We start from the raw sequence: 25794 nt of genomic DNA, 5'->3' as shown, positions 1-25794 counted from the left end.
AATACAGAATAAGTTATAAGATAATATCTTTATGTTTCAACTGCTTCTAATTATTTTGATTCATAATAATATACTATCAATATATTTTTATAATTCTATTTAGAAACAACTCTCAGCCGCTGAACGCTAATCAGATTTATTTTTTGAGTTCAGCTCCACATTGGATTATTTAAAAACTAATGAATAATGACGAAAAAAAACAATATTTTGAAACTTCTAAGTACTTAAAACATGTGTAAGAAAAATATTCTAAATACTAGAGAAGTACTTAAATAAAGCTATTACCTAAATCAAATTGAAAAAATTATTTTAAACAAAAGGCTATCAGAATTTAATGTTGAAAATATTGCCTAAGTAAAATATTTCTATTAAATAACAATAATTTAAAGTTTTTAAAATTGTTGTCGCTTAAGTGGTTTCGACTGTGGTTTTGCCATTTTATACGTTATGTATAATAATGTTTCCACAGCCTTTCGAGAGCGATTTTACGATACACTATATTTTATATATTATGATGTGTTTTATGAGATGTATTAAAACATTATAAGAGCAATTTTCCATTACTGTTGAAAACACGTCAACTCGGAATAAAAGCAAAATTGAGATGACATAAAGGAGCATTTGTGTTTTGGCTCGGGGGAATTTCGAGCACCACACCTGTCTACCCTGTCGACCGGCGTCGCGTCGTGACCTGTTGGCCGTGGCGGGGGCAATACTGGCACACGGTTTACTTAGGGCTTATATTATCGTCAGCCTGTATGTTGGCGGCCTCTCCACACGCGCCGCGGTATACCTATAGGCAGTCCACGCGGGACGGCCACGTTAAACGAACCGATTAACGACAACCGTTTCGAATAAATACAGTTGGTGTTCCATATTATACTGTAAGTGTAAAACAATAATAATTATTTCCACGTTTGAACGTCAAATTTAACTGCCAACCGACCCGGGATTATTTAATACTGATACTGCGTGTAACATACAGATTTTTCATTTTAAAACGATTAAGCTAACTAATAGGTATGTAAAAAATATGTTATTGTAGTTATTTATTTATTTATATTTATTATACGTTTCAATCGACTGATCTAACTGACCTATCGTAATATTGGCATAGCTGTCAACATGATAATATCACCATTTTACTCGATTTCGGTGTTGAGTTGTAAAAAAATGCTATAATTGAAGAGGAACAGAAATAAACTAGAAATGGCATGCCAATGGCTATATATATAATATTGTTATTTTAAATACAACCAACCGAACCGTATATATAATTATAGGTGCATGTAATAATATCTACATATGTACATTTTTGTAGGTCGAGACGAATTTGTTTTTTAACAAGCCGACCAAATCAGACTGTAGTTTTAACGAATAATAAGGTATAATTGACTATTTCCTTAATTATAAAACATTACTATGGAATAAATATAACATAGCGTGTCGGTTAACATTAGAATTATATATTTTTTACATGTATTTCATAATTTGTACATCAAATGTAAATAATTGTTTTACAAAAATAATATTTTCGTCAATGTCACGCTATTATAATAACTCGATTGCCTATCTCTCTTTTTTTTTTTTTTTTGAAAGTGAAAAATGTCAGTATCATTGAGCCAAGTATCCAAAGTCAACCGGATACATTATTCAGTGTTTATGTCCAGTGTTTAGCTGACAACACAAAACCGAGGGGTTTTGCGTCTCCTCAATTGAATATTCTAATTACTAATGGATGTATATGAGTTATGGCTGTAGAAATATCGATAAAGAGCACTGTAGGTAACATAAAAGTTTATATACTTATTGCTCTTTTATTTTACTGTTGGTTTAATCCAATGTTTATGGCAATAAAGATAAAAAAAGTTTTGCAATCTTATTTGTTTATTATTTTGGGGGGGAGGGGGTATACCAATGTTAACGTGGCCATGAAAAGCTACTATTTTGCCATAAGTTAAGTTGCCAAAAACAAATGATTTCAAGTTCACGCGGTTGGAGCAGCGGTGTTCGTGACGTTAAAAAAGAAACATGTATTTTGAAAAACCGTCAGAAGTAACCTACAAAAGAAATAAATATAAAAAATTGCAGCTTTGACCATTAATCAGGTGTTACTATTTTTTTTTCTCGAATTTAGCTCATGTGAATATGTTTACCGAAATCATGTGTCGTTTTACAAACCTATATTAGTAAGTAGTTACATATATAATTATACAGTATCGTCAATACTCTCTTTGTAAAATTATTCAATTAAGCGAAATACTTTTTTTATTAGAGTTAAATGTGATTTTGATGTGGAAGTACCACAAAAACTGTTAAAAATACCGTGCAATTAATGAAAATGGGCATATTTTCGATGAACGGTACCTATATAACGTTGTTAGTGGTTAAATATTTTTATAGTTTACCCTCTTTTTTTTTTTTTATTGTTATACGGGATGAAATAGGTAGGTACAATAGTAATAACACAACAATGTCCACGGCACTGTGTATAGGGGTTTATATTGAATATAAAACCGAAAGTGGGGGGAGGGTTACTGTAGTCACGGGGTTGTGCGTCAAACGGGAAAATCTGCTCTTCGCCCTTGGCTGCAAAACCGGTACCGAAATATTATACAGAGTGATCATTATATCGCGAACCGCTCAATATCTTATAGGGTTTAATAAAACATTTATTTTTTTCATAGCGTTTTTATGCAATGTGATCTCAATTTTTCACAATTTTTTGTGTTTTTACCCCCTCCAAAACTAATCAATTGTATATAAACTTTTGAAATGGTAACGTGTATATATTATTAACTTTTAAAATTAAGAATATTTTACTAAAAATGTTGATTGGTTGATAACCAGTTTTGAACAACTATTTTTAAAGTTACAAGAGATTAAAAGTTAGGACGGGGGAAGTCCGCGCAGATAAAAATATTATAACACTCCTGCCCTACAATTGAAACTTATTCAAAACTGGTTAAAATTGTTAGTACATTATTTTAAATTTATATAGTTAATGAAATGTATGTGTTACCATTTAAGTTTCCGATGCTGATATAAGTATAATTTGTTTGGGAAGGGGATAGGAACATAAGCATGTTGTGGAAAATGAAGATCACATTATATAAAAACGCTGTGAAAAAAAATGCAGTTAAACCCAATGAAATATTGAATGGTTCATGATAAAATAATCACCTTGTATATTAATAAATAATTTATTTTGGACGTTTGAAAACTGTTCCGTAAGCAATAAAAAAACATGTTTATATCGTGTGTATTAAACAGAGTGTTTGCCAACTATAGACTGTGTACACGTACATACGTTAAACAATAGGCGAATCAGTTGTTTTTACTTTAAATTTTTTGTAATTAAGAAAAACAAAACCAGTAACTTTTTTCGTAAATAAAAGAGCCTGAATATTTTATCCGAAAAACTAAACTAAAAATACCTACATTCGTTATAAAAACATCTCAAAATTCGTTCGAATGTCATAATATTGCTATACGGGGTTCAATGATTTTGGAAACTGACTCATTTGAATACATGGAAATCGGGTTTCAAACTAAAACATCAACAATCGTAAAATAAGTAAATAACAGCTATATACACTTTTATTAGTTTCCGCTTGTCGACTATTGACCTACAAACGCTAAAAGAGGATTTCCTTTTAACATTCGTCGGCACGGCGCAGATAAAGTATAATGACTGTCATCACAATTATCACTTACTCGACTCGACTACTAGTACCGAGCAAATATTACGTGCATTTTACACGGCTCACACAATATTATACTAACTGCCATAAGATTATTCACATTAGTGGTTAGGTGTGGCGCAGTGGTTAACTCAGCCCCGAGGTTAAGCTGCGTCCGTCGCTGCTTGATCCCGGATGGGTGACCACCCGGGTGTTTGCCCGTGCCATGTCCCCATCGCATGTGTTTCATACTTAACCAAACCATGACAATTATCTTGTCACTTTGTGGAAAATCAACAGAGATTATCCGCAAAGGCTTATAACTTAGATTTGATTTTCAGTTTTCTCGCGATGCTTGCTTAAGTTATCGCATGAACGTCGACATGGAAAAATTAGGGTGAATGTATCTTTAATAAAACAATGAAAAATTTGTATTTTTATTCATATGTTTCTTACCGAATTAGATATAAGTTATGCCATGGAATTTGTTTGTTTTTCTAAAACAAAATTTGCATTTAAATTTAAAACTTGTGCCCATTTGAGTAAATGATACCGAAGAGTAATATTTAAAATTAGGGTTGACGTCGTAGTACTCACATAGTAACTTAAAAATTGACAACGCTCAATGTAATTTTTCCTCTGTTTTGAGTTTTTCCTTTATAACAAAAAAAGTTTAACTACAGATTTTTAAGGAAATTGTAGATGTTATAGCCCCAATTTAGATCAAGATTATAGGCATTTAAAAAAATTTATAACATTTGAACACAAATAGTTAAATTATTTTATTAATTAAAACAATATTTTACTTTTATATTAATTAATGGTTTTACACATTATTGTATTGTTTTGAGCAGCCTAGTTTATATTTGAGTCTATTGTGGAGTACACATGTTTGTATATCTAACACGCAACATAATTTCGTGTGCTTAATCATATTTGATAATTAATTTTATACATAAACGACTAGATTTTTATTACTAAGGTTGAAAATTCCTCTTGTTGTTTTTTGCTATCCGAGTCGGAGAAGCGAAAACAAGTATTTTTGAGTAAACGTTTCAGACGTATCCTGCGCAGACATTATGTCAACATGCCGTGCTAACACAGACTGTACGTCTGTATGAGCTACATAAGAATCGCTATGTAAGCGACAGAACACAGGCTAACTAAACAAACACCTGGCGACGGTGACCGCAACTACTGTGATATAATGCACCAAACATGTGCTACCTATAATATAACAGCACAGTACGGTCTACTCCATGTGACAATAAATAGTCAGTTTAGTCTAGCTCAATATCTATCGTACACTATCGTTTTTGCAAAGGTCATGACCGTCTGCATAATACTAAAAAAGTCAGCTTACAGAACAACAATATTTTATCTTTAAAAATGTTGGAAATTAATAGATTTTTACAGTAGAAATTTAATTGAATTACATTTTAACTCAACTAAATGCGTTGTAATTTGTTTGTGTTCTTGACGGTTTAATTGCATTTTGTGGTACGTTTTCAAGAACTATTAAATGATGGTGTATATGACTATTATATTCTTATATACTCAATATGCTACAAGGTTGATAACGATACGGAGATCAGTTATATTAAGACAACGATAGAGTAAAATAACAATGCACTTAGTCAACAGTAAAAGAAAAAGTGATCCACAGTGTACTGTTACTATTTGAATTTTTTTTTCACAATAAAATTGGGTTTTTACCATTTTTTTTTAACTATTCTTTTTAAATGATTACTCGATTATTAATCAGGGACGTTCAACAGCCATAGCGCATACAGTTTTGTACACTAAATAATTAGTTTGAAATATCTCATCGATTACTTGCTTTTTATTAGCTACAAACTTTTTATGTTCAATAATATTTTTTAAAACCAATTCTATTAAATCATTCTAAAATCATTACTATTAGTATTATTAAACTAATAAAAATATTAGCAACATAAATGCTTTAGTTAAAACTAATCTGCAATCTATTACATTATAGGTTGATAAATTGTAATTGCATTAGCCGTTTTTTAAAATTATAAGCCAGATGGTGAACTTAATGATACGTTATACGAATGATGGGCGTTTTAATCGTTTTACATTGTATCTTATTTAGAACGTTAAAATAATATTAAAGTCAGGAGTTCTAAATTCATCCACATAAAACGTTTAAGCTATTATACATTGTTATAAACTATAGGGGAACAGTTTTGACGTGCGGCCTTATATGATGGATTGGGTTGTATAGGTTTAGATAGGTTTACTGCACGACGACGACCTTATAATTTAAAGAAAACATGTTGTCAGCAAACTTTATCTACGGCTTATATATAATAATAATAATCACGTTAAAGATAATATTATTATATTCTGTTTGTTTTTGTTGAGATAGCCGTTGCAAGTTAAGTTTTTTTTCGTGCGTTATTAAAACTGTACAAAACTAGCAGCCATTAGACTTTTAACGCTATTTTGTTTGTTGAAAACTTTTTTAATTGAACAAATGTACATCAAAACTACTTTATTTTGTTCATTATGCTAAACTAGTAAGTAATCCGTTTTTAAACAATATGTTTCTCTGTGTGCTTGTATCTTAGAACTTAGCAACAATATTGTACATTATATAATAGTTAAAGTATTCCTTGTTGAATTATCAATAAATAGTTTGCACATCGTAATTATATAATTTTTTTTTATCGACATAAAACTTGTAATATTTTTTGTGTCTGTCGGCGCGCAATTTTTTGAACCTTGACCTAATCATTCATTATATTGATATGTCAAAAAAATTAAAAGTACCGATGTACGGCTATGTATGTATAGTTTAAAAGTATACAATTGAAAAATTACACCCCAAATTTGAGATAAAAAACCTATGATGCGTAATATATAATATACTCAATGGTATTGGTTTTTTAAGTTAGAAACTTTTGTCAGGCCACAACTTTGCAAAATGTCATCAGGTCGAGTTGATTTTAATGTGTTTGAAATCATATATAATATATATATATATATCACCACATTAAATATCTTATTTAGTTAATATTAAAAAGAATGCTTCACGCATAATTTAAAACGGAAAATGGTAAGATTTTTTTTCTGTCCTTTTATTGTAGTTCATAAAACTAAAACAATAGCAATTTTTATTTATAAATTCTATTATACAATTGTTATAAATTCATTATTCCATTTATTCAATTGTTTAATTTCTTCAAAATTATACTTGCATATTTTTTTCTATTTAATTATAGTAAGAATACATTAATTAAATTACGTTTGTTTGCTGCATTATTAACCATTTGTATACAATACATATTATACAATGTTTATTCAAACTATATTGTAAAAAATTATTCTATCATGACATAAATTACCTAACATAATTTCAACGATTTTTGAAGTATTAAATTTAGTAATAATAATTTAACAACCAGTTATTTTATCACTGAAGTTACATATCAATGATAATTGATATGATTGAAGTCACATTGTAAGTATTCAATAGGTATTATTTATTTAATATTGTATACAAAAAGTCATAAATATCTTACAATTCTTGAAGTACATCGTTTAAACTTTCAATTAGACCCATTCGTTTTTTAACATAGCTTATCATTTTTTTTTATATTAAAAACGATGTAAGTACATCGTTATTTTCATTTAATGACTTGAAATAAATAAATAATAATATTAAAATAAACAATATACAAAACATCACCAAATATACTTTTGCGAATGCTCAAGATTAAACAATTTAAGCAATAAGATATACACGTATAATTTTAGATACCATAATAACCCCGCACTATCAGTCAGTAAAACCGGTAACAAGAAAATAAAGCAATAAAATATAAGAGAACTTGTTTTCATAGTTGATAAATAGTTGTTTCAAATAAACGCTTTGCTAAGGCTATTTTAATTTAGTTATTCGTGATAAATGTATTGACAAATTAACTATTGTTTTAGTAATTAAAACTAGAATATGCGATTGACAATTATTATTGTCATTTGTCACCATTTTGAGAATATGCTTATTCAATATAATTTCATTATGCAATAGAATGTATAAACTGTAAATAAAGAACCGGTTTTGGTTTTATCTGTGTAAGATATGCAAGTTTATCAGGTATAAAATAATAACAAATCAAAATATTAATAATAATAATAATACCTTGTATGCTTATGAATACTGTGGGAGGTTTGTTGGTTTGATTAAACTTGCTTCTTCATTTTGCTGTAAGTGGTACAGATTAATTTAAATTACAGTAACAATCTCTATGTTGGTTGGACAGGTTTTGTTAAAAATACGCGTCTTCTCCTAATAAGTTAAAAAAAAACTTGCTGTTCATGAGGAATGCTGAATGGCGAGTTTCAACAACTATTTGCTCTATTTAAAAAGAACAAAACATACACGCTTATAATGTATTATCATTGCTTCAGCAACATGTCGTGTTTGAATCTAGTTGCATGTGTGCATTGTACACGTTTTATCAATTAAAAGGCATGCCCTTTGGCCTGGTCGCATGTTTTTTCCAGAAAGCTTTTTGTTTCATGAACAGTCAACATGATAGTATCCGTGTTCAGATTTTGATTAAGTTCTTATGTCAGCCTTAAGCTTATTTACAGTTAATTTAAAAACTCGAAACATTTTTACTCATGAACAATAAAAACAATAATTGAAGTCTGCTGATAATGAATAAATAATATGCTCAAATTAGATTAATTACACTGTGTTTATTAACGTTTCAAAACTATTTTCTTTAGCAATACCTATTTAGATTTAATTCCAAACACTATAAGTAACACACAATTTGACTTATTTTTTAAAAATAAAAATAATTATGAATTCTTAATGAGAGTCTTATTAACCTGTTACGGTGTATTAGGCAAAATTACTTTAAAACTTACTTTTTTTTGAGAAGTAAGCTAATATCACAGTTGTACTGGAACCTAAAGTTACTCGCGAAATCCGTTGAAAACAAACTTAATGAAAGTGTCTGGCAAGCTGTAATATTCATTACAGCCCTGAAGAGATGAAGGAGATGGAGTTGACGAATAACACATAAATTAACCCGTGTCGTTGGTCTGGAACGACACTTTACGACTTAAGAACTTATTCTGCTAAGTGCTAAAATCAAACTTTATAAACAAAAGGACGACCCAGAACTTTCGTTTGCAGAGTTAAAAATCAATAATTGACAAAACTTTGATATGTATATTATCTAAGGGGTATTGTAAGCAATAATAATTGTTTTAGAACAACCGCAATGCCACCACACAACAACAATTCGATTATTCTAGAGTTCATTTTTAGTGTTTAATTAAATGGGCCTCGACACCGTCATTTTTAAGGAGTAATATTTATGCAGCTCACTTTTTGTAGTATCTGTATTAGCCCTAATCCTAATCAACATACATGTATTTGAACAATTTATTTGCATAATATTATGTGTTCAATATTCGCAGATTCGTACACAAGTAGCTAACCATATGCGCGATCACGTTTAATGTTTACACTGAAGTTCAAACATTGCGTTTCAACAGATCTTAACTAGCATACACTTGATTTATATTCCAATTATGCAACGGATCGTCCGAGGCACTTATTTCATCGCCACCGTGATGAAAAACATTTTTTTTTTTTGACATTTTTGTTCATTTTTTATAAGGAATAACATTTTTTGATTTCCTCCATTTATCATTATCTCAAATTGTATTACTTTATTTGTTTTGCTCTAGTGCTTTTATATTATTATAACTATCGCTGCAATTCGCGTTTGATAAATGTTAAACTTCACTGTTTTATTATTAAGGATCAAGCTTAACCATCATCATACTCGTCCCCTGTATTATACTGTCCACTTGTATAGTATGTATGTTTCATGTTTGAAACTCGCTTGTTATCCTACACTAGACGTTCTCTAAAGGGGAACAGTAGAGTGCTCTGTTTTTGTTTTAACCATAATCATACGATAATATTATAGAGATTTCCATGAAAAATGGCGACAGCAAGTCGTTATTTTATCAACATGCTCGACTAAAGTCAAGATAAAAATCACATAATTACAAAGAAAAAAGAACACTTTTTCATGACCAATTACTACTGACGCGTGAAATGCTTTGTCCCGACCTTTTTTTATTTTATTATACCCAATTATTTTTATGTACTCGTTGACCGATAAAATTAGTATTGACAGCAAAGGCTATTTGCATTGGCTTACATAAAAGTATATTATAGTTCAACTGTCGTGTGTGACTCTCCAAAATATTATGTTTTCCTAACAGACTCAGACTATAAAAACCGTTTTCTTATAATCATATTTTTCGCGCTCAATATAGTTCATTTTATTATCATAAAAAAAATTATACCAGATTTAAATAAATATTATTAATAATTGATAGTATTGGACAATTTGTTAGAAAAAAGTGTGGTCTAAGAATGGACATTAATTTTGGTCTGAATTATGTATGATTGAAAATCGTTTAGATGTAAAAGTGTTTTTAATTTTGGAATCTTCAGATTGTTCCATCTTATCTTCTGACATCTAATGTAGAGATTTTACCGATTACTTTATATATAAGCTGGCAAAAATGCTTATCTCTTTTTATTTTCCTTGTGAGCAATACAAGCACTTTTTTGTAACATCTTTATTTGCCAAATTTATTGTTTCGCTTGTCTAAAATATTGGTCCCGGTCCAAATGGTCTGTGCAAAACGGCAAAGATTATAATCAGAAAATCTTATGGCACATTTCGATTTCAAAAGAAACGAGATATCTCAAATCATTGAGATACATACTGTTAGACGTTGTTTGAATTAATAGATAATAACATTTCTTCCACATGTTTTGTATTGCCTGACTCTAAATTATGTAGTTAATAATAAAATGCCAACAAGCACTCTTAACATAAATCAAAATATTAATGCTGCTATTAAAGAATATGGCCTTTTTACTTAACTTACCCTTGGGACGAAAAATATCGAGGTGATTTCTTTTCATGAGCTACTGCTTTGCGCATTTAAAGTTTTCCTCTGAAAGTCGTTAAAACTGGCGAGTAGTCTAAAGTTTGTTTTACAGAGGTAACAAGGAAAACAAAAATAATATACATATATAAATGATATGACTTTGTAGTTTGCGTTGATGGCCTTAGATCTAAGCAGATTACAAAACTTCTACTAGCAGCTTCCAACAAAACGTCTGAGTACCGTATAAATATCTTTAAAAAGAACCCATAACATCCGTTTTAGACACTCCGTTATTGACCAACGTGTTGGATATTATAGCGAAAAACAAAACAAATATTTAAAATAATAGTAAACAAATACATTTATGTCGCTGCATACCTATTAAAACACATAGACTTTTTTCATCTTAGGGAAAATTTGAATTGGAAAATAAATTAATAAAATCGTATTTATCGTAAATAAAGCCATATAACGGGAACAAACGCTTTGATGTGAATCTGTAGATGGACAAATAATTAAGTATATTAAAAAAAAACATATAGGCAGTTGTGTGATTATAATACTGTGTTATAATAAAGGTTTTTTTGGCTGTTCGTATTTATTTTTAAATAAAACTATACTATCCTTTTTTTAATATTATACACTTTTTTTTTTAAAGTACTATGCTGCTTAAAAAATATATAGTAAATTTAATGTTGACGTATAATAATTGTAAAAAAATTCTCTTTGAAGTTTGATAAAAACGTAAGGAATATTTTTTTTAGCATCGATACGGTGTTGATTGGTATCAAAACTATTCTTGATTTTATGACTTTCAGCTATAAATAATACCAAAAGACCCGTGATCTCCCCCAAACTCACTGTGCCTACTTTTTTTTTCTTCTGTAACCGATCTATTTTGTACTTTTCAGGCCAAGTCGCATTCATTTACCCACGAATATGGTACTAATAATTAAGCATTGTGGCCGCCTGTTGATCCGAGACAACGTTCAGCGAACTTGTTCTGTATGGTCTAGAACAGGACGCAAACAACCTGCTAGATGGCGAACTGACTCAACTGCGACAAAAGTGATCACTTCAAATTTGCCAGACGTGGAAATCCCATCTGGATTGATCTACGAAAACATATGGCGCAATTTAGAAAGATGGCCCGACCGTGAAGCTGTGGTAAATAATACTTGTCGTGGGTACAAAGGCCTAGGTTGAATTTAGGTTAAAAATCTTACTATGTACTTTAGATATCTCATTTACAGTAATGAATAACTTTAGAACTCGCATTGATCGTGTGACATTGATATTTTAAAAGTGTTTGTAGCTATTGGTAAATTTTCAACTTAACAAAATAAAATTACTGAAATCATCCGATCATCGAATATTCTATAATTACATTTTATATTATACCACAATAGTACATTAAATTGTAATTACAAAGGACAAAAGTCTGTCCTGCTTAATTTAGTGTACGCTTTTTTTCGGTCATAAAAGTACACGTAATGACGTCTTGGCGGTGTACGATTTAATTGTATTTGCGGCGTTTTAATTTATAAACTTTAAATGTCGAGGTTTCCAGGCGATTGCTAAGTCTCATTTAATAGCACAACTAAAAAAAAAAAAAAATCCAATTGAAATTACGTTTACACGTGTCTGAAATTATATCGACCGGTTAGCTTAAGTCGGTCATTTTGACTCAAAACAGTTAAAAATAATAATTTTTCAGTTTTGCAATCTAAACTAACACAAAAACATTCTCCCGAAAATTTGTCTGATGCATTAACATCATAAAACTACCATTCAATCAACAATCATTCCTTCGGACTACAAGTTGCACATTTTTAAAACATTCTAGTTACAATTTACGATTTTTTTTTTGTAACAATAATGTGAAAAATAAATATTTAATTACTTGCGTGTCGTTTTATTCATGTTTGTTAAATAATCAACTATTTCGTCGAATAATAAAAAATTCTTCCTGTTAGTATATTATTATTCTAGTATTGTATGAAACGTATTATTTGGGTTCTTAAACGTTATCATATTAGCACACTATTGTTAGTGCTTTTAACAATGTTGTCATTTTATTACTAGGCAGTAGAAAATATTAGATCAGACTAAATCAGCCCCGGTTAATTAAAAATGTTACACCCGTCCAAAAATTGTCAATATTGACATTCCAATAACAGTTATAATTTGTTTGTATTATAATGTTTAGGAAATTCAGCGTAACACTTATGTATATGTTTGTGTTAAATTTAATTATCTTACACTGTATTTGTTAATGTAGAGACAAATATTTAAATGCATTGTATATGTTTTCAAATGTAATCGACCATTGATGAATTTAAAAAAAAAAACCATTACAAATAAAACAAATCGCACAACCAAAAACGGATTTTTAGAATTGATTATAATTTTAATTTTTGAACTAACAATAATGAAATTATACAATAAAAAAATAACGGTATAATAATAATATAATAATGGGATTATATTGAGTATTATCGTTGAACTGAAACTAATTGGAGGGACGGATAAACAAAATATTGTCATTTATGAACATAGGTATACATTTTTTTTAGAAGTTTGCCAATTTCATTGAATATTACAGTAATCTAAGCTAATATATTACATTCCTTCGAAATACCTTCAAGGCAGGGAAGTTACAAGGTGTTTGATATTGATCTGACGGTTTATAATAATTTTTTTGATTAACATGTTAGATTATTTTCACGATAATACGCCATTCATAATACTATGTCAAAGTACATGCTCATGTTCTAGGAACTTAAAATACGATTTTATACGTATTTAATGTTTCCGTTTCGTTGAAGCCAGGATTGACTCGTCATGTAGTTCAAACTTGTTTCGAAACGTGTGAGAATAACAGATGGGAATGGATTTGTGAATTCCAAGAATTCAAAAACCATCAAACCAACTATAATAACACAACAAAATTACTTTTTTCCCCTCAAGCGAATCGCATGCTTACAATGAATAAGACCCTTGTTATTATAAAAACAAGCTTTCTTCACACATCTCAGTAAATAAAAAACGCATATATGTAAAAAAAAAAAACGTACATTATCTGTCATATTATCATTTTAATAATTTCAAAAAATGATCAACAATAGTGTCCTAAATAATTTTAATATTAACAATAAATAAAACTATTATACCTAATATAATTAGAACACGAATTTACAAAGAAATCTTAATATGCGATAAATTTGAAAGGAACTTGATTTTAATTTTGTTCTAGGTTTGCGGTGTAACCAATAGGAAGTATACGTACTTTGAACTGAGGTCGGCATGCAAAAGGTTTGCTGCTAGTCTAATAAAACGTGGCGTTGACGAGGGTCAAGTCATCGCTATACTTTTGCCTAACATTCCCGAGTTTGCCGTCTGTGCTCTGGGCTGCAATGAAGCCGGCATAGTAGTGACCACCATGAATCCTTTGTACACGGCATGTAGGTAACCGTAATTTGCAATTATTCCACACCAATGTTTCAACAAGTGCATACTGTAATATGAAAGGGACTTTTACCTCTCATCGCATTTGTTCCGCTATAGTACAAATACTTCTGAATTGGTTTTAAAAAGTGGGCATGACCTTCGCTGCACCGAAGCACTTAAGAACACGGATATGTGTTAATATGCAAGTATAGGACCCTGGTACTTTTCTAATATCTAATATTTTATCTCAAATCCCTCCCCTCCTCACCTCCGCCGACGACGGGTGTGACGTTTCGGACAATTTTTTAGGATGACCCCCAGCGATAAGACAAAACCATGTCAAAATTCAGTGAGATGTTATGTTTTTTTTTTTTTTTTTAATGTTTAGACGAAATAGCTCATCAGCTCAAAGACTCCGGAGTTGTTGGCGTAGTCACTATCGATGAACTTCTGCCACGAGTATTGGACGCGGAAAAAATGATTGCAGCCACCGAAAAGAAGTCCTTTTTCAACATTTCCATCAACCTGAACGGTTACAGAGCGGAAGATGCGTGGGATTTTTTCGAAATGATCGATTCGTCCGTGGACACGTCCCAATTCAAATCGGCTACCGGACCTAACAATAGTTTGGCGTTCATGCCGTACTCGAGTGGCACTACTGGACTATCGAAGGGCGTCGAGTTGTCCAACAAAAATATCAACAGCAACCTATCTCAAATGACCCATCCTGATATAAGACACGTGGTTGACACTACACGTGAGTACCACGTAAACATCACCGTAGTAAACCCACAATCCAAGTGGTGAGAACTGAGTACCTACCCCAAAAAAAAAACCTAGTTATTTTCTGAGCGCCACGAAAAAACATTGAATCGCGGATATATTTCCTTATCACTTATCTCTTAGTAAAAGTGTTACTGGCGATATGAAATTTCTTATATCCAGTCCAAACCACGTTAAAAATACAATTTGCTTATACACAACTTTACATAAGAGCAAAATACAATTTTTGTTTTCGATTTACAAGACGCAATGTTCGGTAGTTGTCTTTAGTGTATCAACAAAGTAAATTTATTTTATTTTTCATTTCCTGCGAAAAACAACTTTAGGTCGTATAATTTAGAATTTTTTAATTACACTCTTCTTCATAGTCCTCCTACTTTTTCTGTTTACAGCTTAACATTTTTACTTAAAGTTTTTCTCTTTTAACGACTGTATTTACTTACAATCGTTAATTGACACTAGCATAATGTGAGTTAATCTGAGAAAATTACTTAGTTTACATGCTCGTTTGAACTGATTTAATTGGTGGAGTTTTAACCTTGTAATTAAACCGGCTTACGGTAAATTAGTTTTAATTTTCATCTTATTCAAATAAGTTAATTTACATTTGACATTTGGACTAGGGTTAGCTAGAACTGTTACTGTTTTTATAACGTTTTTATTACTGAAATTATTTTTATCAAATATTCGCTAGAACACACACCAATAAATAAAAAAATATTCGATTCCTATGGTAAATTTAAATCAAATGCTTACACGCATTAAACTAGCACGAAGAGAGCCATTCGGGATTAAGGCGTATGTAAACCTGTTTTCAATGCAAGCAGAATCAACGGTACTACAATAATCTGTGTTAACTTAATGCGCATTGACGACTGGCTGTTAACAGGGTAATAACGTTAAAAAAACCTATCTAACTACCTAAAACTTGTTGTTTAAGACTAGAATTAACAATTTTTACTCGACAACGCAATGCACAATGCTATTTCCATACAATAACATTATAAGAATAATATGAATGAATATATTATTATGTTGAATAATCACATCCGCGTACGAAAATTGGCCACCGTGCGAATAAATATAAATACATGTTTATACTTTTTAATTAAACTAAGTATTATAATTTTAACAGAAGGTTAATAACAACGCAACTTCAATCCCGCATATATATTAGATTTTATAATGACATATGTACAAACAAATGCTAAAAACTAATTGAAAAGTATTTTACTAGAACATGAAGTTTTTAAATGTTTTCTTTGTTTTTATACATGTGATCAGACTGTGTAGGGTTTTTAAATAAATTGTTTTTGTCTGAAAACACTGCATAGAATATAATTAAATACTAGCTTTACTTAGTTTTGTACATTATATATTCATATGATTAGTTATTTTTAATTTTTTTCAAAACACTTAAAACGTTATTTGCAACGAAATTATGAATGACCTCGTACGCTAATAAAAGGTATTTAAATGAACCTGATGGGGTTTGAAAACCAACTCATCACGAAAATTAACGGCCTATGAAACCATTGAGCGGCTTTGATAATGAGTACAACTTTTATGTTCTTTTGTTTTTACTGATATATATAAATCCGATATCGGACACCTATTCTTCTATTAAGTTTGTCTCTTCTAATCAAGCGTAAGTTCAACTTACACAACTGCTCCTGATATTTTTTTATTTTTGTGGCCTGCATTTTACTAAACCATAAAATGAATAATATAACTAATAATAACATCGTGAATCTATTAAAAAATTAATAAAAAAAAACTAAATCATAAGCTTAGAGCTAAAGCAAACTTAATTATTTTTTTAAAATATTTCATACGTTTGATATCCGTTCAATTACCTTTGTAATATCATTAAATCAAGTAAATGTATTAGTGCTTCTAAATACTAAATATGTTATATTGTTACTATGTTGTAAATATAATATACTTATATAATTATTGAAATACAAAAAATTGTTAACCAAATACAATTATAATGTATGGTTTCACATAGCTTATTTAAACAATTAATTAATTAAGTTATTTATTAATATTCTAGCTGACTATCAAGATGTATTACCAGCAATATTACCGTTTTATCATATTTATGGTTTGACGATACTCTTGTGTAACGGGTTATTGCACGGGAACAAACTGATCTCATTGCCAAAACTCGAATCCGAACGTTTTTTATCCATACTTAAAGATGATAAAGTAAATTACTTCGTGTAAATCGTACATTTACGAAGAACTTGTTTTCAATAGAGTTTTATTTTCAGCCTACAGTATTATACGCTGTTCCGCCATTGATTTTGTTATTGGGCCAGAATAAAAGAGTTACCCCTTCACATTTTGAGTCTTTGAAAGTTATTTGCAACGGCGCCGGTCCCGTTAAAGAAGCAGACGGTGAAAAAATATTGAACAAAGCAAAAAATAAAGAATTAAGATTTTTACAAGGTATGTGTGTATTATTCATAGTCGGAAAAAGATAATTTATTTTAAACATTTAGCGGTTGACCTATCATAAGTTTTTTGTTGTTTGTGTCAATCTAGCATACGGTATGACTGAAACATCACCGTTAGTGTTTGTGACTCAAAATAGTGATCGAAACAGTTATCTGACGGTCGGCCCTCCCGTATCCAACACACAAGCTAGAATTGTTGATCCAGACGATTCCAGTAAGTTATATGGTCCAGGAGAAGTTGGCGAAATCCAAGTTAGAGGACCTCAAGTAAGTCGGTACAGCGAACTCGTAGAAGAATAAATAAATTAGTAGTACATAGTATCTAGTGTCGGATTGTGTTCATATTTAGGTGATGCTCGGCTATCACAATAACCCAGAAGCCACAGCCAGCACTATTGATTCTGAAGGATGGTTGTCTACCGGCGACATAGGTTACTACGATGAAAATGACAAATTTTACATATCGGACCGCTTAAAGGAATTAATAAAGGTCCAAGGATACCAGGTTAGTACTATAATTATTTAAATTGTATACTAATTAACCAAACAAATTATAGTACTAAATGTTCAAAACGGTTTTTTTTTCTTCTAATTTTGGCATAATATATAAGTCGAATTTTATGATCTCAAGTACTCGAAGTACATACTAACATTTGGTAGGTACTTGGCAAGAACTGATTAAGCAAATAAACTTGAAGTACAACTCATAAATAAGAATTAGAGTAAAAAAAATACTAAAGCATACATTTTCGTTTAATATTACCATTTTAAGTACACAATGAGTAACCCCCGCGCCATCAGATTTTCTTAACGAATCATTTTTCTTAAAGTAATTTCATCACAATCTCCAGTAATGTTTTCAATTAAATTAGAAAGGATAACGCGATTAAATATTTAATCTTCTTCTACACTTAAAAGAATGCAGTAGAACTACTTCCGAGAATGTATTTTAATAACAGGTTTGTGCATCCATCTGAAAAATCCCAATCTTCAAATAACTTTCGACTTGGCTCTTGACATTTATTTTCACTGTAAAACTTTTAATTTCCCTAAACATTCACTGGCAATACTAATAAAATATGTCAAACGTGAGGTACGTGGTAATGTGTTTGGAAAATAAAATAGCTTACCTTATGTAAACGCTAAACTTGTATTTTAAACCGTCAGAATTTCCACTGTTATAGCCTTTGAAAGAATTTAAAAAACTTTAATGATAAATCTAACACTAAAATTATTAAAAGAAAAAAATATAGCAAAATATAAATTTGTTTTTTTAATGAACGAGTACAAATAAAACCAAATTTCTTAAACTATAATTTGTATTTTTTAATTTATAATCTTTGTTAGCCAATAACAATTTTTGTTGGTAAATTATTACTTACTTTAAGTGTTAAGTAAAAATGATCTTTTAGACCTCAGAAGTTACGCTGAGTAATAGTTTTTATTAAACTATATTTAGAAATGAAAATCCAATCACGACCGTACACAAAAATATACTCCACGGACTACCACTTGAATTCAGGCGGGAAAAGTTACCTATTTATTATGTAAATTGTAATGATATGTTTTAAAAAAAAAATATATATATATATATATGGGTGGATGCTAAAAACAGTAACAGATATGAATAGAGGAGGATAGAGATGACGATTGATAGAAAATCAAAGAGATAAAAAAATAAAAGACTATTTATTTGAAATTTAGAAATAAGACATACAAAAAAAATATAGATAAAATTCTAAACAAATAAAGAAAATTATATACACCTTAAAGCACCCTGTATGCGTGTAATGGTAATTAATTTTATATGTTTGTTTAAATCTGAGTGTTGCAGTATAGTTTTTAATGTTTTTTTTACGACCTTGCTCAAAAAGTACATTTTCTTATAAAAGCATTAACTTTTGTACTTTTACTTCTATTTAAGCCGATATTATATGGTATAATCTTTAAACAGAAGCCCTTATGATTATTAATTATAACACTTTAATATCATTATCGAGCAGTAATAAACTGCTACGTAAATTTAATAATTGATAATCAATTTTGCCTAATTAGTCATTATAATTTACGGGCCATTAAAAATATATAGCCCGGTTAGTAGCCCAACGTAATATAACAATATTTATCTATACACACTTTTCGATAACACTACACTCTACTCTCTTTATTGCTAATTGCTTGTAACTTTAGAAGTACTTATTAAAATCAAATCAAAATTTTATTTAGCAAATCGGTTTTTTTTTTAAGACGCGGTATAAAATATGTTATATAACATTCAATCATTTTACAAATTGGTTTTGCAAACGTTTCGAAAGCTTTTCATGTTCCATATTAAGGGTTGCGTTGAGTGCTGGTTATGTGTGCTGCTGCCTGTAGACTGAAGCGATCATAGTTTTTATTGTCCACTGCCCTTCCCGCCACTCATTTTCATGTTTATCACGACATACTCTAGACCTTATTCTCAGTCGGCTTATTACTGGATTCCACGTCTTACTAAGTCTTCTATCCATATTTTCTGTAGTGGACACTTTTCTATTTCAATCGCTTCTCTTGTCATCTTTCTCGCGTAATGGGTTTATCAGTCGCTTCAGTCTATAGACAGCAGCGGAGCGAACAACCCGTAACCAGCACGCAGCCACACAGCCCAGATTAAAAAGGCTTCCAAAACGTAGACAAAGCCAATTTGCAAATAAAGTTGCAACTGTAAAACATGTAAATATTTCCACTTATTTTTTTCAAACAAAACATTAAAATACCTAAGTCGACCATTTCGTCTTCAAATCCAAATCTAATAGACATTATATATTTTTTAGGTGCCTCCTGCTGAACTGGAAGGTCTTCTGAGGACGCATCCGAAAATCTTAGACGCGGCTGTTGTGGGCGTGCCGCACCCCAGGACTGGGGAGGCGCCCCTCGCGTTTGTTGTGGTCAACCCTGACGAACCAACACCATCAGCCGAAGACGTACAGAGCTTCATATCAACACGTGTGTCACCGTATAAGCAGATCACAGGTGGCATACAGTTCGTCGAATCGCTACCCAAGAGCACGGCGGGAAAAATCCTTCGGCGGCTACTTAAAGACGAATACATGAAAAAACACAAGACTGCCTAGTTACGACATCACTTCATATATTATTATACATGTCTGTTATTATATTATTATGTACAACATAGTATCGAAATTGTTTAACATAAAAACAATACACCGTACCATAATGCAATGGTATGAACACTTATGTTATAATATGTTTTAGTTTAGTAAAATTGTATGTGTACCTTATAAATCGAGTCTAATGTAATTAAATAGGTTATAGGTACCATTAACAAATACAAGTATAAATATTTAATATTAAAGGTATATTAGTTAATTTTAACTTGTCTTGACGTTGCGTCGTACTGGTATGCAATGAAAACAAGGTTATTTTACAACCATGGGAATTTATATTTGAATTTAATTTGAATTTGATCCGAATTGAACGAATAAAGTATTTAATATGCATACTAATGCGTAGTGTGTTAATAATACGGTAGAACGTCAAAGGACAAATTGCGCATGGTGTGGTATAAAAAAACATCTAATGAAAAGATTAAAGCACTTACTTTATCAAGCTTTATCGTTTCGCACAGAGGGTTCTAATAAACATGAACATATCATCATTTTTAATTAGTACTCCTTCTTTTTTAACACACAAATTACACTAATCAAACAGACCAAAATGTGGTTAAAAGAGTTTAACCTATGTTATTTCACTACCACAACTAGTTAATTCACTTAGTAATATTTAGCCGGTATTATCTAATTTTTTGGATGCGAACCGAATAAATGACTTTATATTACAATCAAACCAGTATCAAAGTATCAATTACATTTTATTGATTATCTAAATTACTAAGTTTATACTCAGGTTCTAAAAGATTTACTCAAAATTGTAATAGAATAATATGGCGATGGAAATGATAATATATTATGGTAATTGATTAATTGAAGCCCAAACGACAAAAGTATACAAGTAAACGTAACAATAATAAATAAAAAACATAAAATAATATTAATTTAATTGTAACAATAAATGATAGTGCTACTAAATTTTGAATTCTTAATAAATCTTTCAGGTTAAGCACTATTTTAATTATTTACATTAAATCATTTCATACTGTTTTTGTAAGTTTCTTTACAAGTTTGATTCATTACTATTCTAGAGCTCTGAGTTTAGTTTAACCTGGAATTGCTTTGTGAGCCACTGAAAGGAAGTATTGATTTACCTGACCTTTTGAAATGTCTTAATTTCAATGTACCGACCACTAATTATTCAAGTAATTAACCTATTGGTAGGTCGATGTGAGTTGCCAAAATAGACCCATCCTTTTGACTATATAAACGCATTACACCTAGGGAAAATCTCACTCTCGTATAAACGAAAGCTTGGTTAACCACCACTGAATCAATGTGAACAACACTAAAAGTAGCGTTAAAGACTTTACTGGGTTTATCACCGCTTTACTTGGAAGCTAAGGCCACTGCGTTTAGAGTAAATAATTTAGGAAGCTAGAAAAAGGAGAAGTGATCTAGACGAATATGGGAAGATCGTCTCCGGTGTAGATCAATACTTACTAACCAACCTCGCGACCGTATGAAACCTGTTTTCTTTATGGACAGTCACTATTAGGTAGAAAGTCACCGAGAAAAGACTTGAGACGAAAACCACTCGACAAAAAGTGAAGTGTTTGTAGTATACCCGAAATGTCTCGAAATTTAAAAATATACAAAGGAAGGAACATTACCATCCCAAGCGATAGTCGAGGAACTCTGAAGACACTGAGTTGCAAAACTCAAGTGATTTTGAAGTTGGTCTTTGAATGCCGAACAACTTAGTAATCCGTAGCGAGGAACAACAAAGTAAGACTGGCATAGGTATCAGGACAATGTGCAAGCTTTGAAGGTACTACCAAAGAACTGGAACAGTGAAAAGAATTTGGAGGTATCTACTGTACCTAGATAGTCAAAATTCAAAGATGTTCACCAAGCATATTACAAAAGGGTCTTAGAAAAGTTATGAGCAGGAAACAAATGAGTACGTTTATTGAACTATTAACAGGCCACGAATATTTATTCAAACATCTAAATACTCTTCTAAAACCTAGTTCATATTCCAGAAAAATACCCGGACCGATCTGACAATGAAATATATAATGGTCTTATAAACTTTAACATTGTTGGGGTTATCTTATATATAATTTATATTGCTAAGGTTAACACTATTCGGCTAAAATCAACCAATAGAATGAAACACACAACTAGGAAATTGCATATGCACAGTTTATTAAATATAATATAAAAGTACCTACAAGGAATAATACTTATTTATTTGTACAAACATTATGTAAGAAAAAAATATTATGTTATTTCCTTTAAATTACATAATGTATTGTTGACGTTTGAGTTATTTCTGATTATTCGGTAAAATACTTCTTGTGGAACGATTTCCTGGTCCACCGCTCAAACCAGCCTGTAGCAAATAAGCAAGATTTTTGGTCATTATTTTGTTTGTATAGTGAAATGTTTATTTCTTTGGTTTTCATTAGCAAGCGATTCCACTTTATTACAGGGAAAAATATTGAATTTTAAATAAATTATAAACTTTTTATTGGTTACACTTTCAAAGGGATTTATTAGACCCCGTGCCAAAATTTTATTTTAACCAAATAAGGGTTAAAATACAAACACAATTGTCATTTATAATATACTCAGTTATGAAACGTAACTAGGATGGGATGGGCACTTTGCTAGGAAAGTTCTTGAACTTCTCCTTAATATTAGCTATCCAAAAATGTAGTATTTTAATTTTGTACGTTAAAAATCATCTCCAATAAAATCTATTACTTGTATTCGACCCCGAAAAATTATGCATGAAATCTAAATGTACCTTATAGAAAACTTTTATGACAAGCGTTGTATAAAAAAAAATTTTAAATCAAATTTAATACTATATCTGTTAGAAATTTAATAATATTTACTATTATTTAAATTTAAATGGAACTCACTTTAGAAGCTTCTTCCACTATACATGTAGTCACTATTCCGGCCACGGAACACTCATCGGATGCAGACTCGGCTAAATAAAGAGGAAAAACATAAAAGTTGATTAGTAACAGTTGACTTGGAAGTATAAAATCAAAGCTATAGTAACATTACAATTAATCGGAAATATAAAGTCAGAATTCAAATTTTCATTGATAAAAAAAATTGTATATATATTTTTAACTTCCATGCAAAGATGAAAAAGTTATTTGTTTTTAGAATAATGTGTCTATATTCCCGACTCATCATATACTCTAAACCCCTGAACCGATTTTTACATGTTGCAAGTCTATAGATCAGAAATCATACCAGAAAAGTACTTAAATATTACACCTTCCCCTCCAAAATCGAAAAAAACGTTTTCTTTATTTTACTTTTTTTCAACTTGATTTCGGGACTTAAGGTTTGAAAATTATACTTAATCGGGTCTGTTAAGTATACAATTCTTACGAAAAATCTGTATAACTTACATTTTTTAGCGCAAGCCTCGATGATGCCTTTGGCTTTCTGCATCAATGGTTGATTGGACCCGTAGTATTTCTCAGCTACTTTGGACGCGCCTTCCACCGAAAATTTTCCGTTGTTGATCTAAACAAAAAATAAAAAAACCTTGTCACGAAATTTCTATGGGATAATGATGTACACGCGGTTAGATTGTTAATCGACACTTACCACCTTCACTTCTTTCATCAGACAACCCATCATGCACTAAACAAAAAAAAAACAAATCGGAGTTATTCCATTTCATATACAATATAAAGACGGTAAATATATATATTGTATATATATATAAAATGTATTAAGATATATCAAATACAGAGGCTTACTTTTTCACTTTGTGACTTTGGTATACCCATGGATCGAAAACTTTTCATTTCCTCTGTAAATAACAATTCATTTATTATTTTGATTCTAATCTGTTTCAGACGGTTGTACAATTATTATTGCATTTCTACAGATTGCCATTTTACCGATATATTTTGTTTTATTAAGTTTTCATTAGTTTGGATGTCACGGCACTTTTGGGTCATAATGTACCCGTGGATTAGACTGTATTGTGTAAAATATAGTTTATAATGCATTTGAATGAGAACAGAAAGGTAGGCGACGTTTATTGAGTTGATTGACGTTTATTAAACTGACGCCAAAAATTAAACCAAATGGAAAATTATAAAATCTTAAATAAACAGCAAGAGAAGTACATCATATAATAGATTATTATAGATTATGGAAAATTGATTTCAATAAACAATTTTTCTTTTGATAATCTTTTGCAGATTTGTATGTTTAAGTTTAAAAACCATTTTAAAGGTTTGATCCACAAATATGTAATAATAATTGACTAATTAATAAACGCATTTTATTAAAGGCTAAAACACATTACCGTTTGATAACTTCACTTCTGTCTGACATTTTTGATAAATTGTAGAAACATGATTCTTTGAGTTGTCATCGGCCTGAAATGTGTATTATGTAAGTGTTAAATGGTTATATTCTAATACAATATATACTGTAGTACAAACTATATTACATTAAACCTAAATAAAATTTAAAATTCGAAGTTTTTCTAATTTAATTTTGTTTTATAAGTACTTAATGAATCCCAAAACATAACTCAATATTAACATTATAGTGGCATTTTTAATGTATCTCATTTTTCGCATTAGTTAGAGTCATTTTGATAGCAAGCAATTAATTTAAAAGGAAAGAGATGATGTTTTTTCAATTTTTTTATTTAGCTTCCAGAAATAACAAAAATTAACAATAACATTGTGAAATTTAAAAAATGGTACAGCGTAAATAAATTGAATTTTTTTAATTTAAGGCAAATAGGCGATGGGAAAAAGTCTTGTGCAATTTACTCTTACTCTAAAAGATAGTTCGTAATATTTGCTTAAACACATTTTTAATGTTTATAATATAATGAGCAAGTAGTACATTTAAAAAAAAAATGAATTGGTGTTTTATACTTTTGAACAAAATTTAAAATTGTCTCAATAATAATATTCATTTAACTTTTTTTAATATTAAATATTTATACATATTTAATGTGTTGAAAAATGAATAAAATGACTTACACAAACAACAGAGACCATTAAACTTAAGCACAACACTTTTATAGCCGACATTTTATTTGATGTATTTTACTTAATAATATAAGAACCAAATGCGATTAACACTATTTCTTTCAGGCGCAGTTCTCTCGGCAGAATAATTCGTTATACTTCACTTTCATCTATTTATATGACTTGACGGTTGTTAGCAGCGAAAAACAAACAAAGAACAATAATTAATGCCAATTCTACTACTACCACTTCCAGGCGGAAATAGTTTATGCTTGTTTTATAAAACAATTATAACAATTCAGGTGGT

General features: G+C 30.2%; 2 protein-coding genes across 3 annotated transcripts; one reads left to right on the top strand and one right to left on the bottom strand.

The window, feature by feature from the left end:
* The first annotated feature begins 758 nt into the window (after positions 1–758).
* On the top strand, positions 759–20716 carry LOC126846937 (uncharacterized). Of its 2 annotated transcripts, XM_050586847.1 has the most exons (10): positions 759–1020; positions 1322–1385; positions 11558–11813; positions 13903–14110; positions 14485–14853; positions 16936–17090; positions 17156–17333; positions 17430–17608; positions 17691–17846; positions 20155–20716. In XM_050586847.1, exons 3-10 carry the CDS (start codon positions 11586–11588, stop codon positions 20452–20454), a joined length of 1773 nt encoding a protein of 590 aa, XP_050442804.1. In that variant the 5' UTR covers positions 759–1020; positions 1322–1385; positions 11558–11585; the 3' UTR covers positions 20455–20716. The 2 variants fall into 2 exon arrangements, with proteins under 2 accessions (XP_050442804.1, XP_050442803.1); XM_050586846.1 differs by lacking the exon at positions 1322–1385 and having other exon boundaries at positions 760–1020.
* A 1930-nt stretch (positions 20717–22646) lies between these two features.
* Positions 22647–25690, bottom strand: LOC126846938 (uncharacterized). The gene is made up of 7 exons (XM_050586848.1): positions 25500–25690; positions 24806–24878; positions 24249–24301; positions 24094–24129; positions 23892–24009; positions 23385–23455; positions 22647–22849 (listed from the first exon to the last, which is right to left on the bottom strand). Exons 1-7 carry the CDS (start codon positions 25548–25550, stop codon positions 22784–22786), a joined length of 468 nt encoding a protein of 155 aa, XP_050442805.1. The 5' UTR covers positions 25551–25690; the 3' UTR covers positions 22647–22783.
* Positions 25691–25794: the final 104 nt, after the last annotated feature.

Source organism: Adelges cooleyi, unplaced genomic scaffold (genome assembly GCF_023614345.1).
Source record: "Adelges cooleyi isolate 19-005CV unplaced genomic scaffold, UGA_ACOO_1.1 ACOO_flye_CR_arks_rails_tigmint_CR_PRNA_9, whole genome shotgun sequence".
Taxonomy (NCBI): domain Eukaryota; kingdom Metazoa; phylum Arthropoda; class Insecta; order Hemiptera; family Adelgidae; genus Adelges; species Adelges cooleyi.
This window is presented reverse-complemented; position numbering and strand designations above follow the sequence as displayed.